The sequence below is a fragment of the Aedes albopictus genome, chromosome 2 (genome assembly GCF_035046485.1).
Source record: "Aedes albopictus strain Foshan chromosome 2, AalbF5, whole genome shotgun sequence".
Lineage (NCBI taxonomy): Eukaryota > Metazoa > Arthropoda > Insecta > Diptera > Culicidae > Aedes > Aedes albopictus.
In genome coordinates this window covers 137,456,020-137,474,236 of record NC_085137.1, presented here as the reverse complement: position 1 = coordinate 137,474,236, position 18,217 = coordinate 137,456,020, and the positions used below count along the sequence as shown (strand labels likewise).

The following is an 18,217-nucleotide window of genomic DNA, read 5'->3' as shown; positions in this document are numbered from 1 at the left end:
GGTACCAATTGCACTGAGATCCAAATGAATAAGGGCTGGGACACTTCACTTATTCTCAAAGTGCAATTCTAGCAGCTCATACATTTTGGATCAATAACGGCGCCGGCCACGTCCTTATAGTCAGTTGGGAAGGGAGAGGAATGTTAGAGTGTGCTGGTTGTTGCTACTAAAGACCGAGATCACCTCTGCATCCCCACAACCAGCACGGACTGGGGTATTTGTTAGACGGAAAGGATGGGAGATCTGGGAGTCACCGTTGGGTCGGTGATGCGATCCATGGATAGGGGTTATTTATAGTGTTTGTAGATTGTGTGTGGTGAATGAGGTGAATAAGGTCAAGCGGCACAGCACGCTTTGGTTGCATAACCTGTAGGCGTTATATACACTGTGCTGTGAGTGAAAATTGGAAGGGAGGGAAAACGACTTTTTTCCAATTCGTTTCTGCTTCTAGCGATGGCTATGAACATATGAATATGTATAGAAGAGAGAGAGGAAGTGGATAGAAAGATACAAGGTAGGATGAAAAGGGACGGGCCAGGGATTGAACCCATGACGTTCTGCATACGAATCAGAAGCGGTAGCCACTAGACCACCAAGCCTGTCTCTTTGAAGAATCAAGTTTGTTGAAATCCTAAATAATTCGAATGGTTTATTTTATTAGATTTTTTTCTGGAACTCTTAATTATTGGTAATCTAGAAAAGAGAGACTAGACTGCGTTAACCATCAAAAACCTCGCTGAGTGAATCTTGCGGGAGTTTTAAACGTTAGAGATGGTGGTATTGGAAAGTGAGAAAACAACTTCAACTGACCTTGTCATCGCAAAATGAAAATCCAATAAAACTAAATTATGTGGTTGCTAATTTTCTTTATTTTCGGCTTTCACCCATTCACTCAGGGGATACACAATTTGTCTAGATTCAAGAGTGTTGCCGGCGTCCAATCGCCTAGCCTTTATCACTGAAATGTTTTAAATTCTTCTCTAAAATATAAATATATTCCTTTTCAAACTAAAGACAGCCGTTGTAGCCATCAGAGTTTACTCGCCGACTTCACTTACTTTCCCTCAACTATACATGCTAAGACTCGCGAATCCGGATTCGTTCGGAACCGCGCAAATTAGAAACTAAAATTGACTCTTTCAAACTCACTGGAACAGAGAAAGTCTTTTTTTGATTGTAATTTATACTTTTGGTTGCTTACGGTGTGCAGTAGTAGTTAGTAGTAATTGATCCCATCGACGACGGTAAACTGTTGGAAAGAACGGAACAACGCTAGAAAAATAGTTAACATCATCGGTACCGGTCGGTTGAAAAGACTAAAACTGTTTTTTTTACTGAATAGCAATAACACATCTACTATTATACCACAAGGTAAAGAAACGGTAAAATAAGAAAATGGCACTTTGCTTCGCACAACTCCGCAAGTCTGTCTTTTCAACGCTTCGTGCGTGTACTTCAAAATATACCACGTGAGAATTGTTCAACACTGTTTCCAATCGCTATTGCTAGAGTATATAGGCCTATTTAGTTCGTACATGTGTCGTCTTCTTGCGCATGATCCACTTGTTCTGCTATAAGAATGTTTCTTTCGGTTAAACATGGGCTACATGTGTGGTTGATATCGGTTGGTTTCCTCTATTACAGTTGCGTGATTTGCTTTAACTTGTTTTGTTTGCATTTTTTTAATTTATGTGTGTATATAGTAAGTGCATTGATCATTTATTAGAATATATTAAGGAAACTGCATGTTTGCATGCGTAATAGTACGCATACCAAGGTGCTTTGTTGGCGACTGGTTTCCGGAAGATTGTTTTCTTTGTAGAAAGAACGCTGCGAAAATGGTCAATCTGTTACGCACTGTTCGACAGTTTGTTGTTTGGAGTACGGTGTGATTTGTTTGTTTCGGGGAGCAACAAGTTAACGTAAAGGAAGCCTAATTATGGAGCACTTTGTATTTTTAGCGAATTATTGAAGGGATTTGTTGCAGGATAGAAATTTATTCATAAATTCTTAACGTTCTTCTGTGCCAAAGTTTGCCCTCGCTGCTGTGTGTGTCGTCTCACGAAAAAATATTTTGCCTTTGATTAATCTGCTATGAGGAGCAGAGCATGGCATGCCTCGAGCATGTGTGCTGACCATTTACAATATCGAAATGCAAGAATTCTTTCTGAAATTCTTTGGAAGCTACTCCGTGCATTTGTAGATTTGCATTTCAATACCCAATCCCCTGTACATGTTCTTCTAATACCAAAAGCAACATACTTTTCCTAGTCCCACACACACTATTGATCAAAATTCTCGATTCCTCTTACCATTGGGCTTTAGTTACCGAATTACCCATAGAACTAACTAAATTCGCAAATTATTCAAACGGATGCGCCCTAACGCGCATAAATTTGTCTACACTACGCTTGTAATCATAATAATGTTTATTATAACAAAATATTCACAGCAAAATTTGCCTTCTCACTTAGCACAAACTAAACTTTCACTTTGTTTCAGCTTTATCCGTTATCCGTTCTCAATCTCTCTAAGACTAGACTTGAACATAGCGTAATTCTCACAATTGAATATAATGCATTAGTTTTCACCTTTTTTCCTAAGTAAAGAAACAATATAGACATTATCTCTTTTACTTCGTTAATTATCAGAAAGCGTAGATTTAAAGGCTTCGTTCTTTTTTTTGTTAGTGTTTCTCAGGCATTAAGTCTTTTTTTATGAAATTAGAATAGTTCGTTCTTTAGCGTTACTTTACTTAGCTATAACCTAAATAGAATTTGACCCCTCAAAATATTCTCGTGATGTTGTCGACGTTTACCTACACAAAAGGTAAAGTATGGAGTGGATTGGTAATTGCGTATGAGTGTTTTTGGGGTAAACTAGTGGATTTCAAAGTGGATGATTGTTGTTTGGAGAAACCCCAGTCTCGGGGATGGGCCCCCGGCGGAACCAACACCGTTATTTCCGGTTTGTGACTTTGAAGCGCATTTGTTATTTTTTCTTCTCTTTCGCTCTAGCATTGTGTGGGTCAATTCATAATTGTCCTTCTCTAAATAGGTAGATTTTCTAGGAAAAATCTAAATCTTTGCATCTTTGTTTGCTGATTGGTTGACTTTTTGGTACAAAAATAGATCACCTCTGTACAATTTAGGAGTAAAGACTCGTTCGCTCGTTGGCACACTCCTCGCTCGCCTCAAGCAATCACACAGGAAGAAAGAAAATAAGTCTCACTAACAATAATATTTCTCTTTCTAAATACGTAGTTCTAAAAATAAATAACGACTCTTAAATAAAAAGAGAAATGCCACTGCTATAATATCACTTCCGGACTTTCCTGGATGAAGACGATCGCACTGCCGCCAGTCAACGACTCTTCCTTAGTCCGTTTTCCCTCTCCTGCTGCCGTGGCCTGTTCCAGGTCTTCGTCAATAGCCACGTGCATCTCATGCTCGCACAGATTCCGACTGCTGTCGCTGATTTGCTGCTGTTGGCCCCCTGTGCCAACCACCGAGCACCGTTCGTTCAACAGTTCCAGCTTGTTGAAGTTGAACAGGTTGGTACAGTTCAACCGTTTGATGGTCTTCAGCTTGGCATGCTCTCCGAGAATGTCGTCATCGTCGTCGTCGTCGTCGTCATCATTCCCGGCGTTGTCGTCGGCATCTTTGTGTGTAGCACCTGCAAATGTAATGGTACAAAGTGTTATTTTTTTTTTGCTAGGTTTCTAGCTGCACTCTGAATAGAGTTGAAACCTCTACACTAGACCCGAAGATAGAAAAAAGTACGTAATCTTTCAGAAGCAGTTTGCCAGCCGTACGCGGAAAATGATATCCATTAAGACACTGTTGCAAACTGACTCAAAAAGTTACGGTAGAAGATTGGAAAGTTTTCAATTGGTCAGTCAGTCAGAATTTGCCTATGTAGTGTTATGGTCACACGGTTTGTGTTTGTCTTCTTGTTTGATTTTGTGGTATGGTTCCGTTCAATATGTATTTCTCCTCGTTAAGTCAGTTGTAGTATGTTTGTTTTTTTTTCATCGAATCAATCGAACCCCGTATGCTAAAATATAGTCGATCCTGTGTCAAATTGATTTCTTGATTTCGCTAATCGTTTTCTACTTCTCTGTGTTCATCTCTTCTGTCCTTAAATTGTCATCGGTTCAAAACCCACAGAAACATGTAACTGAATTTCTAAGAGATAAACAAAAATACGCCAGTCAGTTGAATGCAATAAAATTAAAAAATAATAATAAAGATTGCTTGCCAACTATTATGTATTCATCTCCCTACAAATACTATGAAAAATATTCAAATTCGTTCAAATGTCCTATCGGTCCTACCTAGATAAATCATGTCATTTTCTCAAGCGTAGCCTAGAAATGTCAACCTAGTCATACACAAGTAACGTTGTTCAGTTAATAAAAAGCAGTCAGTTTTTGTCCAAAATGTCACGTCGAACGCATTGACGTCAACAATGCGTTTAAGTGTTCGCACGTTAGCTTCGAATCTAACAGCACAATTAAGTGCTGCAAATCTCCTTCCCATTAATTCTTCAGTCGATTTTAATTGCTTTATTTAAAGAAAATATGACCAACTAACATTCTAAAAATTCGAGAAAGCGACTATGACATTTATAAATTACTAATCAAAATCAACCGAGAAACGTGGGAAATAGAGCCCAAACAACATTTTGAAGTCAGCTGGCTGTAAAAGGTTCCAAAACCTGTCACAAATCCTACAATACTTTTATTAGGATTTGTAACGATCATCAAAAACTTCTTAAATCCAATCGACTTGGAACTATTGCTTGGGAATAGACTCTAATGAGCCCTGGCGGATCCTCCATGTTTATCGAGCATATCTGATGCATAGGGAACGTCCATAAATTACGTCACGCTTTTAGGGGGGAGGGGGGGTTCCGTAAGATGTGACAACCTATACAAAAATTTCAGAGGTCTCATACAAAAAGTGTGACATAGGGGGGAGGGGGGGTTGAAAATGGACAATTTTTGCGTGACGTAATTTATGGACGCTCCCATATGATCGATCAGCCATCTGCAGCAGCCGGTTCGTGATGAACCGTTGGAGGCACATTAAAGTGGTAAAAAGGTGATATGTTTCACTAAAGAACACTACATTACAATAATCAAAATGAAACTCCTTCACTTCAATACCGTCAATCCCTGCGAACTTGGCCAGGGTAATGGTACAAAGTGTTAATACGATCAAAATATATAATTCGCTAAGCCTTAACCCACTCATTTTGCTTCAAGAGAAGGTTTATGACACTGTTATGTTCAATATAATTTTTGAACATTTTTGACTTCAGTTTTTGAAGGTATTCTCAAAACGTGCAATTTTTTTGTGGTTTTACTAGTTAAGTTCACACCTCTCCAGAATTGCTTCTGGGAGCTCTTGCTAAGGTTACTTATCAAGTGTGGAGTGAGCAACACACTTGTCATTGAAAACTTCGAAGATTCGTGAGAATCTATCTGTTCTACATGTCATCTGACATAAGCCTACCAAGTTATAATCCTCCTCGTGTACACTTCACTAATGACAGTTCCTCTGTTAAATACGATCTATCCATTAAGGAAGCTATTCATGGAATACCTACCCAGATCAACTTCGATGTAATTCCTCACATTTTTAACAAAAAATGTAATTGTAATTTGTAATTGCTCAGTCCACACCCAGGCCGACAACTGTCAGCCCATCTGCTTGTAGGCAGATGTGAACCTACTAAGCCTCCCCCGTTAACATGTCCTACACCGAATTAGCACACCGGGATCTTCCACAGGCAGGCGCTGGCGTTACCAGTCCCAACAAGTGTCAGATACATTAAATAGATGGGGTAGAGGATATAGGATATACGCCTCGTCGCATAACACCTTACAGGGCGATGTTGAATAGTAGGCAGGAAAGTCCATCACCTTGTCGTAGTCCCCGTCGAGATTCGAATGAACTGGATAGTTCCTCCGAAATCCTTACGCTGTTCTGCACACCGTCCATCGTTGCTCTTATCAGTCTAGTCAGCTTCCCGGGAAAGCTGTTCTCGTCCATAATTTTCCATAGCTCTGTGCGGTCGATACTGTCGTATGCCGCTTTGAAGTCGATGAACAGATGATGCGTTGGGACCTGGTATTCACGGCATTTCTGGAGGATTTGCCGTACGGTGAAGATCTGGTCCGTTGTCGACCGGCCGTCGATGAAACCGGCTTGGTAACTTCCCACGAACTCATTTACTTTAGGTGAAAGACGACGAAAGATGATCTGGGATAGCACTTTGTAGGCGGCATTCAAAATGGTGATCGCTAGAAAGTTCTCACACATTAACTTGTCGCCTTTCTTGTGGATGGGACAGATTATCCCTTCCTTCCACTCCTCCGGTAGCTGTTCGGTTTCCCAGATCTTGACTACTAACTGGTGCAGACAGGTGGCCAACTTTTCCGGGCCCATCTTGATGAGTTCCGCTGCAATACCGTCCTTACCAGCCGCTTTGTTGTTTTTGAGCTGGTGGATGGCATCCTTAACTTCCCTCAGCGTGGGAGTTGGTTCGTTCCCGTCCTCTGCTGCACCAACATAGTCATTTCCTTCGCTGCCTTGGTCCTCCGTGCTTACATTCTCTTCGCCATTCAGGTGCTCGTCGAAGTGCTGCTTCCACCTTTCGATCACCTCACGTTTGTCCGTCAGGAGGCTCCCGTCCTTATCCCTGCAGATTTCGGCTTGCGGCACGTAGCCTTTGCGGGATGCGTTGAGCTTCTGGTAGAACTTGCGTGTTTCCTGTGAACGGCACAGCAGTTCCATTTCCTCGCACTCCGCTTCTTCCAGGCGGCGCTTTTTCTCCCGGAAAAGACGGGTCTGCTGCTTCCGCTTCTGTCTGTATCGCTCCACATTCTGTCGGGTTCCATGCTGCAGCATTACCGCCCGCGCTGCATCCTTCTCCTCCAGAACCGCTCTGCACTCCTCGTCGAACCAATCGTTTCGTCGACTCCGTTCTACGTACCCGATAGTGCTCTCAGCTGCGTTGTTGATGGCTGCTTTGATTGTACTCCAGCAGTCCTCTAGAGGGGCCACATCGAGCACACCCTCGTCCGGCAACGCTGCCTCGAGATTCTGCGCGTATGCGGTGGCGACATTCGGTTGCTTCAGTCGCTCTAGATCCGTGGTCACCAAAGTGCGGCCCGCGGGCCGCACGTGATGTGCAGTTCTCTATGTTGCCGTAGAATTTCTTGCAATATTTCTTATGGAAGTTGTTCTATTCCCGAAATCATCACGAATAACGTGTTGAATGATTCTCAAATCGATTCAGGTGTTGCAATACGAGTAGTTGAAAAAATGGGCTTGAGGATCACTGCTCTAGATCGTACCGGGGCGGCCGCCGATAATGTACGTTGTTAATAACGGAGAGTTTTGGGCGCAGTTTAACCATCACCAGGTAGTGATCGGAGTCGATATTAGCGCCACGATAGGTCCTGACGTCGATAATGTCGGAGAAGTGCCGTCCATCAATCAGAACGTGGTCGATTTGCGATTCCGTTTGTTGTGGTGATCTCCAGGTGTAACGATACGGGAGGCTGTGCTGGAAGAAGGTGCTACGAATGGCCATGTTCTTGGAGGCGGCGAAATCGATGAGGCGTAGGCCATTTTCGTTCGTCAGCTGGTGGGCGCTGAACTTTCCAATCGTCGGTCTGAATTCCTCCTCCTGGCCTACCTGAGCGTTTAGATCTTGACGTCGTGGTTTGGGCAGCGGTCGTACTTGCGTTCGAGCTGCGCGTAAAATGCGTCTTTGTCATCATCAGTGCTTCCGGAGTGAGGGCTGTGCACGTTTATTATGCTAATGTTGAAGAATCGGCCCTTGATCCTCAACCTGCACATTCTTTCGTCGATCGGCCACCAACCGATCACGCGCCTCTGCATGTCGCCCATCACTATAAAAGCTGTTCCCAGCTCACGTGTGTTGCCGCAACTCTGGTAGATGGTATGATTACCTCTAAACGTTCGCACCATAGATCCTGTCCAACACACCTCCTGCAGCGCTACGATTCCGAACCCGCGGTCCTTCAGTATATCGGCGAGTATGCGGGTGCTCCCGATGAAGTTGAGAGATCTGCAGTTCCACGTACCGAGCTTCCAATCGCAAGTCCCTTTTCGTCGCTGTGGTCGTCGCCATTGGTATCGATTCGCATTCTTCTCTTGTTGATTTTCCGGTGCTAGTCTTTTTTACGGCTGGCTCGCAGGGCCTGACACCAACCCACTAACCCAGGGAGCTGGGCTTACCTTCCCGGAAGCTACGGGTTCTGCATTGGCATTTCCTCCAACTACAGTGCTAAATAGCTAGGCTCGAGCGCCAGTCTTCGCCGGGGGTGGTGTTTTTAATGGGCGCCCAGGAGATAATATTTTACCTGAGCTTCCACCCCAAAATTGATCAGACATCAATCACAATGAAGTATCGTCAGTTGTTTTAACAGCAGTTGTCCAACTGTACAACCGTCTTCTACATGCACGTGAGAGACCAACCACAATCCTGACTGATTGCATACTTGGGATTGTATCCTTGGACATCGCAAGCCAGATGCGCTTCAGGTTCAGGCTCTGGAGAGGAAAGGGTTAGCCACTGGAATTCGAATCGTAGACTGTGGGGAGCGGGACATTTGGCATAAGGTCGTTTGACATAAGGTCATTTGGCATAAATACATTTGACATAACGGTCATTTGGCATAAAAGTCATTTGGCATAATCGAAATGCACCCTTCTTTGTTATGCCAAGTATCCATTATGCCAAATGACCGGTATGCCAAATGTATTTATGCCAAGTGACCCTCTGCCAAACGACCTTATGCCAAGTGACCTTATGCCAAACGACCTTATGCCAAATGACACAGACCCGTTGTGTCATTTGGCATAAAGACATTTGGTATAACGGTCATTTGGCATAATGGATACTTGGCATAAAAAAGAAGGGTGCATTTCGATTATGCCAAATGTCCATTATGCCAAATGATCGTTATGCCAAATGTATGTATGCCAAAGACCTTATGCCAAACGACCTTATGCCAAATGAATTTATGCCAAATTTCCCGCTCCCCCTTTTCTGCATCCAACGAACGATCTGTACTGTACGACAGAACATAATACAGTAAGGACCCGATTTTATCAGCCCCATTTTGAGACAAACTTTTTGCTATCGATATCATACGGTAAAACTTTGACCAAATACTCAAAATTTATCCTCAAACTACAGCCGAAATGCAGAACATAGAGCAATAAAAAGTTTAAAAAACTGTTCAGGCGTTTGAGGAGAGCAAAAAATGTGTTCTGAAAAGGGGCTGACAAAATCGGGTCACTAATGTATTCTACCAATACAAGGACTCTACACTCTCAGAGTCTGTATGATCATGTACAAAACCACGAATAGCCTCAACATGCACCACAATTGGTCGTTCAACTCCGCATCCCATCACTATCGCACGCGGTACGCTCATCTTCTGCAGAGACCTGGTTTCAGATCTGAGGTAGGAAGGAAACGGTTCCAGAATATAGGACCAGACACATTCAATCGACTGCCAGAGGAACGCTCAATCCATTGCTCAGTTTAAACGTCGTTTTATAACTCATATAAAAAGTAAGACTGAAACCTTCATTGTTCGTTGAGTTCCTGTGAACAACTTATTTTCTAGTTATGTATAATCATTATTATTTCATTATCTTTCTTTTTTAATTGTAATGAATAATTAACTAGGCTAGTTCAATAAGATCTGATGACCCTTTCAAAGAACAATAGTTCAATAGGGATCATACTTAATTGCCAACTGTTAAATATGTACTATGAATTGAAATAAATAAAATAAAATTTGAAGCTGGAGCTTGGGGGTCCTGGACAACTGGAAGCACACGTTGACGCCGACAGGGCCGCAGACCATCGAGACCGCAAATCTAACTCGAGATTCACCTTCCACTTAGGAGGACCAATTTCCTGGGCTACCAGAAAGCAGAAGTACATATCGCTGTCTTCCACTGAGGCGGAATACGTGGTCTTAGCTGAGGCCTGCCAGGAGCTGCTCTGGCTGCAAAAGTTAATGAAGCACGTTGACGAGGACGAGAGAGCAACTGGATTACCAGAGTATAACAAATGAGTAAAAATGTAGTCATCGGAGATCTGGTAGAGCAGGGAGCGACATAGGAAAGCAAGAGTAGCCAAAAAACGAATCCATCTCAAAAAGAAGAGAGAACACAAAGGCAAACGTGATTGCTCAGTAGACATGTTCACATTTAAGAAAATGTCTCGAATCCCACTGGTCAAGTAAATATCATAATTCTCATGCCAAAATGAACGTCTGGTCAAATTTTCAGCTAGATTGATAAAAATTTCTATGTGCTTTAAGTTGATTTGGTAATTTCAGGCTTTTCTACACTTTATAAAATCATAACTATTGAACGAAAAGACATACAGTTAGGATTATAGCTCGAAATCAAAGCTATTATGTTCCACAAAAGTTGTCCATACATACTTGTACAATTCTTGCAAGTTTTGTCAGTAATAAATTGAGTTTTGTTCTGAGTGGTACCGAAAAATCTGTTACCTTGTAGTCAAAATGGCCTGGGAAGCATGGAATGATGAAATTCTAGGAGTTGAAATACCCAGGAGATAGTCATGTCATATCTCTCAAGACGAACCCCGTTCGAGATAATTCAGCAGCTTTTTGGAATAAATAATTAAAAATGCTGGAAGCCGTGCCACACGCCATCATCATCGTGGGGGACAAAAAAGCTTCAAGTGACATCAAAATTAACACAAAATGAGCACATTAGCCTTGATTTTTTCTGCCAAACGATGATTGTTTTGGTCACATTTCATTGATGAATCAGAACGATTTGAAAACAGTCATCGTCATCAGCAATGAAAAACCAATGCTAACGTGCTCATTTTTTCCATTCGATAGGCGCTTTGTGGTGATTTTTTGCCCCTCTCGGTGGGTGATGGCGTGTGACATGGCTTTCAGCATTTTTAATAAATCTGGACGAACATTTGAAAAGGGCCTATCTGCTTTGCGTAAACAAACATGTTTTTGTCTCTGTAGGGCCCATCTGCATCCACCCACGCACATCAACACCCTTATCAGAAAGAGTGTTCTTCAAGCTATCTCTTAAGGGTGTTGATGTGCGTGGGTGGATGCAGATGGGCCCTGCAGAGACAGAAACATGTTTGTTTACAAAAAGCAGATAGGCCCTTTTCAAATGTTCGTCTAGAAATTATTACAAAAAGCTTCAGGGTTACCCCGAACGGGGATCGTCGTGGGATATAATACATGATTATCTCCAGAATATTTCATATTAGAAAATTTCATTAATCCATGCTTCCCATGCCATTTTGACTCAAAGATAACAGATTTTTCGGTACTACCTAGAACAAAACTCAATTTATTACTGACAAAACTTGCAAGAATTGTATAAATATGTATGGACAACTTTTGTGGAATATAATAAGCTTTGATTTCGAGCTATAATCATAATTGTTCAATAGTTATGATTGTTTAAAGTGTAGAAAAGACTGAAATTACCAAATCGACTTGAAGCACATCGAAATCTTAATCAATCAAGCTGAAAATTTGACCAGAAGTTCATTTCGGCATGAGAATTATGATACTTACTTGACCGGTGGGATTCAAGACATTTTCTAAAATGTGAACATGTCTATTGCTCAGGCATAAGATAGTATGGAACAGAATGATATGCGGAGGTATTACGAAACTGTCAATGGCGTGCGGGAAAATAGCGCCTCCTTCTTTTGTCATGTGCAACGGCCGTGATGGAAACTTTCGAACAAATGAAACAATTGTAGCTGCCAGGTGGAGAGAGCATTTCGAGGTATTGTTGAATGGTAAGAACAGGAGAGTCACCGACAGAAATCGAACCGACGACGACCTCTAACACTGTATCGCTAGACGATGTCAAGACAGTCATTAGAGGACTGGAGGACAACAAAACAATCCCGTCATCATTCGTAACTATAGACGGTCTGAAGCAGAGCAACGCTCTTTCGAACATACTGTTCAACAAAGCCCTGGAAAGAGCGATAAAGAGAGCTGGTGTGCAAAAGAGTGGAAGCATTATCACACCCGCACGGTCGCAGATGCTCCTGGGTTTCGCAGACGATATCGACCGTCGGGTCGTGAAAGAGGCGTTCATACCTTTTGAGAGGAAAACTGGACTTACGGTTTACACCACAAAGACCAAGTATATGATTGCTAGTCTGCCTATGATCGCATATCAGTCCCATATTTGCTGGGTTTTCTATTCATATGGGACAGTTACGCGATCATAGGCAGTAGTATGGTGGTCAATGTCGGTACGGCCGTGGTAGTAGTGACGATGTGTTGCCAGGTGGTAAAAAGTTTGACGTTGTGGACGAATTTGTTTATCTTGGTAGACAGCGACGTGCGATTATGATGTAGCTCGCGAGATGAAAAGTCGAATTGCGGCTATAAAACCAGCTGAAGTCCCGTAAGCAACAAACGAAGACAAAATTCGCATTGTAGAAAACTTTGATTCTTCCGGTTGTTTTATACGGCCATGAATCGTGGACATTGAGAGAATTATATAGTGAGGCGAATAAAAAAGTGCAGACTGCGATGGACTGGAAATGTACCTTGTATGCCGAAGTAACGACAAGCTAAAGCAATATTCAACAAGAGAACCAAGTAGGATCCATCGACTTCGTTGAAAGCCGCGCACACGCCGCGCAGAAATGGTGTATGGACGACTTTTGCCTTGTGGTTTTGTCTAAAAGTTTAAGTAAAAGTTTAGTAAAAGTAGGTGTCGCACACGCACATCAAAGTCGTGACAGAGCTGTGAAAGCGACTCTCCACGAGGTGAGTGTAATTTACATTCACCTCGTGGAGAGTTGCCTTCGCAGCTCCTTTACGACTTCGGTGTGCATGTGCGACCCCTATTCTATTCGGCAAACTTTTAGACAAAACCACAAGGCAAAAGTCGTCCATACATCTTTTCTTGATTGCACGCTTCTGAGCTGAGAAAACATCAAGTGAGTGTAACTCTCTGTAAGTGAGTGTTCCCATCCTTGGTCTTCGGAAGATTTTCATAATTTTCAAGTACTTTTAAAGGTGATTTTTTTTTGGGTAAAGGGGGTCATACTTCAGGGAAAAAGCGAACTTAACCAAGCCTCTCTCTCACCTGCCGCTTCCTCGCTCGGAGGACGTCGCGTTGAGATCACTCCCAGTTCGTCGTCAATAGCACTTCTGGCGTCTTCGCTGCTGGCACCCCCATCATCCCCACTAGAGCTGCACTCTAGCAGTTCGGTTTGCGTCTCGGCTGACCGCATCGTGCGAGATTCATTGTTTGATATGGTCGATGTCGCCGAAGGTTGCTGTTTGGGATCGGTTTCCGCTTCCAGCTTCACTATTTGCTCATGCCTCAGCACTGGCCACAGGACCAGTGCTGCGTGTCGTCATAAAATATCCTCCAGGGACTTGGCATTTGTCTCATAGTGGTGCTGCTTTCGCTCCAAACTAGAGTCACACTCCTGCTCCTTCCTGGGGGCAACCAAGTGCTCTACTACTATTGCTCCCGGCTCCTGGCCGCCGTCGTCCTTGTCCTTCAGCCGCACCGCCGTCGACGACAGCAGCATCGAATCGTAATGCTCTTGGCTGTGACGGTTGATATTATTATTATAGTTACTACCTGTAAAGAGAATGGGAGATGAGAAACTTGAAACGGTCAACAACTTCAGTAAATCAGCAAATTTTAAAATGCCGTTTAGAGGTCGCTCTGGCATCCTAGTTGAGAAGTTATGGAAAGAACAAAGTAAAAATTTCACAAATCCGACATTACCTAGAATGTACTGCTCCTTGTAGCTATTGCTATTTAACGTACAATTGGAATCTCGACGATTGCTAAAAGCGTTCCCGGTGATTGTTACGAACGAACAGTTGTCTCCCAGACTGCTCATATTGTACACGTCCTCGCTAAGGACATTCCCTCGCACGCTCCGTCGCTCCACCGGCCTCTCAGCAGTCTCATGTTCTCGTTCTTCGTCATCCGGTGCGCCCCCTGGATCACCGGAGTAATTGGCACTCAAGCTCAGCTGTTTCCGCTTGGGCAGTGGCAGCGAGGCAGTCTTCTGCCGGTCGTACCGCTCCGAGTTGGTTCGCCTGCTGGGAATGCCCACCAACCGCACCGGAGTGGCTTCCCGTGAGCCGGAGATCGAGTGGGACTTGGAGTGATGGAACCGAGAGCCCGATTTGTGCCGATGGGGAGTCACGGTGGATTTCAGCGATATCGAACATTCCGTCTGCATCATAGAACTGTAGAAGGACGAGGCCGCCGGGGAAGACGAATAGGCCATTACGGCTGATGGTCCGGATGAACGGTTGATTTTGGCATTGCCCAAAATCGAACCAGTACGCTGGATGGGCATTGGACCCGTCGTTTGGGTGTAGGTGTTGATCTTGTTGGTCGTCGCAATGCCGGTGTCGGTGTGGTGATTGTTAAGATTGCTGTTGGTGTTGTTGTTGTTGTTGCTGCTGGTGTGGTTGCGATTGGAGCCGTTTTGAATATTTTGAGGGGCAAACTGCTAGTCGCCGCGATGGGTGCTGCGGGGTGGATTCTTTCGATAGATGTACACTTGCAGCAGGATGGCAAGATCGAGGCTGACCTGGAAGTAAAGGATGGAAGAGTTATTGGTAAGGATTCAGAACTTACTCATTAAATTCAATTTACTTTATTCATGAGACTTTCAGCCATTGGCTGGTTCCATGGGCGTAGCCAAGGGCAGCAGGGGGGCGGCCTCAAGAATATTTTTTAAATTCGAACCAACTCAAAGATTATCAATAAGTCAGAGCTCCAGAAAAAATATCTCGAGAAATAAACGATTCTAATATTTAAGGTTTTCCATAATCCATAATAACCTTCTTTACTCGAAAAACACAAGAAATTTTACCAAGTATTTCTCCAAGAGAACCACTTCAATCTTATCATAGAATTTTACCATATAACAAGCTTGAATGGCTTAATTTTGCGATGTTTACCCGGTTAGAGGTAAATAACAAACCAATAACATATTTTGTCATCATATCAATTCTTTTTTATTTTATGAATAGCTCAGGATGACACATAAATAACAAAACACGCTATCTAATCTAATCTAATCTAATCTAATCTAGTGCTTGCACAGCCAGTATTGAAAAGCATCCTGGAAATATCGAAATTTCTTCCGATATTTTCTTGTCAGCATTAATATTTGCAGCATTTTCAAGCAATTTTCAAAACATGACCCATCTTGCCCCACCTCATTTTTACGGGGGCAAGATGGGTCAGCTATCAGAAAATTCGATTTTTCTCCAACAAAAAATACTATATCTTCTATTTTTTCTCTATACATCTAAGCTTCACAGACGTACAGATTACATGAAAAAAGTGTTGAAACATATCGGTAGATTATTCTCAGAACTAGAAGATTTTTGTTCAGGTAGCCATGAACGGACTTTGAAAACTTATATTTTTTGTAGGATAATTTCAAAAATAGTTTCACAAACTCTCAGTGCTCTAATTGTTTCGATAATGTAGGTCACAGAATAGCCTTTCAATGAAGAATAAAACATTTTCAAAAACTATGCAAACATACCGAAAAATTAGGGTAACCCATCTTGCCCCGTCTACACAATACACGTAGTTATATGGAATGTATAGGAGTATAACGAAAAAATATTTTATTTTTTTCTGTGCAAGGAACGTAAAGAATTTTTAAAACAATATATGACTTTTTTGTGTATCCACTTCGTTCATCTGGGAAAATTATTGAAAGATTCAAAAAATATATAGTACGGTTGAAAACGGTACTGACCCATCTTGCCCCCTGACCCATCTTGCCCCCACATACCATACTATCATACTATCAGCCATAATATCAAAACAATAACATGTATAATATACCATCATATTAAAATATGTTATTATTTTGACATTGTTTTTGTTATTATTTTCTTATTACAATGCCAAAATCAGTTATTCTTTAGTTGTTATGCCATAGAAATTTAGTTATTATTTTTTGCTATTTTAACTGTTATTTCAAACAAACTAATAGCAAATTTTGCCATTCAAGCATTTTATTTTAATGGTAAAATGTGCCCTTCATTTGCCATTCCGCTCTACCCAAACACCAAAACAACATGCCAAATTCTCCAGATATGCCGGAACCGGTTCCGGTAAGGAAAAAGAAGGACTTTATAGCAAGGTTGGTAGAACCATATCCTGCTATAGGGTATAGTAGCACATAATCCACCAATTTTCACTAGAATTCTATACAAACAAACGTTACGCTAAAAGCAAAATACCTTAGATTTCTTTATGAATTCTTTTTTTGGAGGACACCTTCAAAAATTCCTTCAGGACAACTTTCTTCGTTCGTTTCGTATAAAAGTTTAATTCTATTGTGTTTTCTCCCCCCGTTTTTTTCTCTGTTTTCTTCTTTGAGTTGTTTCTGGCTATCCGGCAGATAAAAAAATCTGGTTGCTGATTAAGTCAACGAACACGCCATTACTTTATACCTTCCGGATGCGTTCCAGAGAACCCTTACCCCCAGTCCTTACCACACCCATCCTAAAAACTTATGTGACCCACTAATCTAGAGCTGAAACAAGTATCCTGGATCCGTCCCGTACTAACTATGTTGAATAAGAAATATATTTGAGCATGAGCATGAGCATGATTGACCGCCCGCGGTTGCTCCTCTGTTATTGCAAGGACAACTGCATTTACACAAAGAACCAACAGATGATGCTTGGGATTAGCTTTCTCTTCATTGTGTAAATGCTGCAATCCCAATACTTTTCAATAAGCAATACCAGCGCCGGCCGCGTCCGAATGCAGGTCAATTGAGGATAGGGAAGGAAATGATGACGTGATTCTCGCTTAGGCCAATAACCGAGGAATTCTCTGCGTTACTACGAGAAATCACTAGGAGTTTGGACAAGGGAAATGGAGATGTGTTGAGGATTTCGACGTGGTAAACGAATGTAATGTTTTGATTCGTGATTAATAATGTGCTCGCGAAGAAATACCCTTCTAAACCTTGGACGACAAACGCGATCTATTGTGCCTCAAAACTCACCCTACATAAGTTATTCATTCGCAACTAAGGAGAACACAATGCTAAACACCGACGCATCTGTAGTTTGCGTTTCCGCGCGAGACAATGCTGAACGCGATCGATTCACAAGTATTAACAAAATAACACGGGATAAATAAATCAGAAAGATCTTACCGCTTGGTTCGCCGTCTATCTTTTACCGACCCTCTCTTTTTTCCAGAAATTCATGCAACGTTTATTTGAGTCAAAACATTTATTCATTTGGGCTAAAATATTGCAAATGTCGACACCGAAGATGACGAACCATTCAAATTTTTGTGTACATGCAAAAAAATAAAAGAAAAATATTTATTACCAACTAAATGTGCATTTGGAACTAGCGCCGACACATGACGTGACGAACTTTTCAATACTTGTTAGATAAATACACAAAACCCAGTGCAGAATTTTATACATCCTATAGCATTAATTATTGTGATAAAATTGAACGAGCTCACCAATAAACATCCTTCGAAGTGTCCAGTGCGTATGTGCTGCAGCATCTTCCACAAACTGGCCTCAAAATCACACTGAACCGCTACAACAACACACGGGTACGACGATGTGCACATTCAAATTGTCGACGACGACGCGGCCGATCCGAATGAAAAAAGCGGCACTTCCACTTTGCCTCCAAAAACACACTTAACCGCCCCGTACGAAGACGAGCACGCACGCAGGACGACGACGCGATGCAACGACGAACCAAGACAGACTGAAATGTCATCCGCTGCTGGCATCACACGACCGACTCGCACGAAAACTAGTTTTTTCCTCCAAAAGCACGCGCACAGGACGACGACGCGATGCAACGACGAACCAAGACAGACTGAAATCTATGTTGAATAAGAAATATATTTGTACAAAAAAAAAACAAAAAAATGAGTTTTAGTTCCGCAAAACGTTGAACGCGACTGAACCTCAAATAAATGAACTAGAAAATAAAAAAAAAAATCCTCCAGGTTGAAGATATAGATTCTTGCAGGAATTCCTCGAGGACTTCTCCAGGGGTTTCTCCTTTGTGAATTCTTCCATGGACATCTTGCAGGGTTCCGATAGTGATTGTTTCAGGGTT

General features: G+C 42.2%; 2 protein-coding genes across 2 annotated transcripts; both read right to left on the bottom strand.

The window, feature by feature from the left end:
• Nucleotides 1–846: 846 nt before the first annotated feature.
• LOC109417634 (uncharacterized) lies at nt 847–13,338 on the bottom strand. The gene is made up of 2 exons (XM_019691677.3): nt 13,191–13,338; nt 847–3,675 (listed from the first exon to the last, which is right to left on the bottom strand). Exons 1-2 carry the CDS (start codon nt 13,336–13,338, stop codon nt 3,311–3,313), a joined length of 513 nt encoding a protein of 170 aa, XP_019547222.3. The 3' UTR covers nt 847–3,310.
• A 126-nt stretch (nt 13,339–13,464) lies between these two features.
• Nucleotides 13,465–14,698, bottom strand: LOC134287739 (uncharacterized). Its single transcript, XM_062850506.1, has 2 exons — nt 13,848–14,698; nt 13,465–13,697 (listed from the first exon to the last, which is right to left on the bottom strand). Exons 1-2 carry the CDS (start codon nt 14,431–14,433, stop codon nt 13,465–13,467), a joined length of 819 nt encoding a protein of 272 aa, XP_062706490.1. The 5' UTR covers nt 14,434–14,698.
• Nucleotides 14,699–18,217: the final 3,519 nt, after the last annotated feature.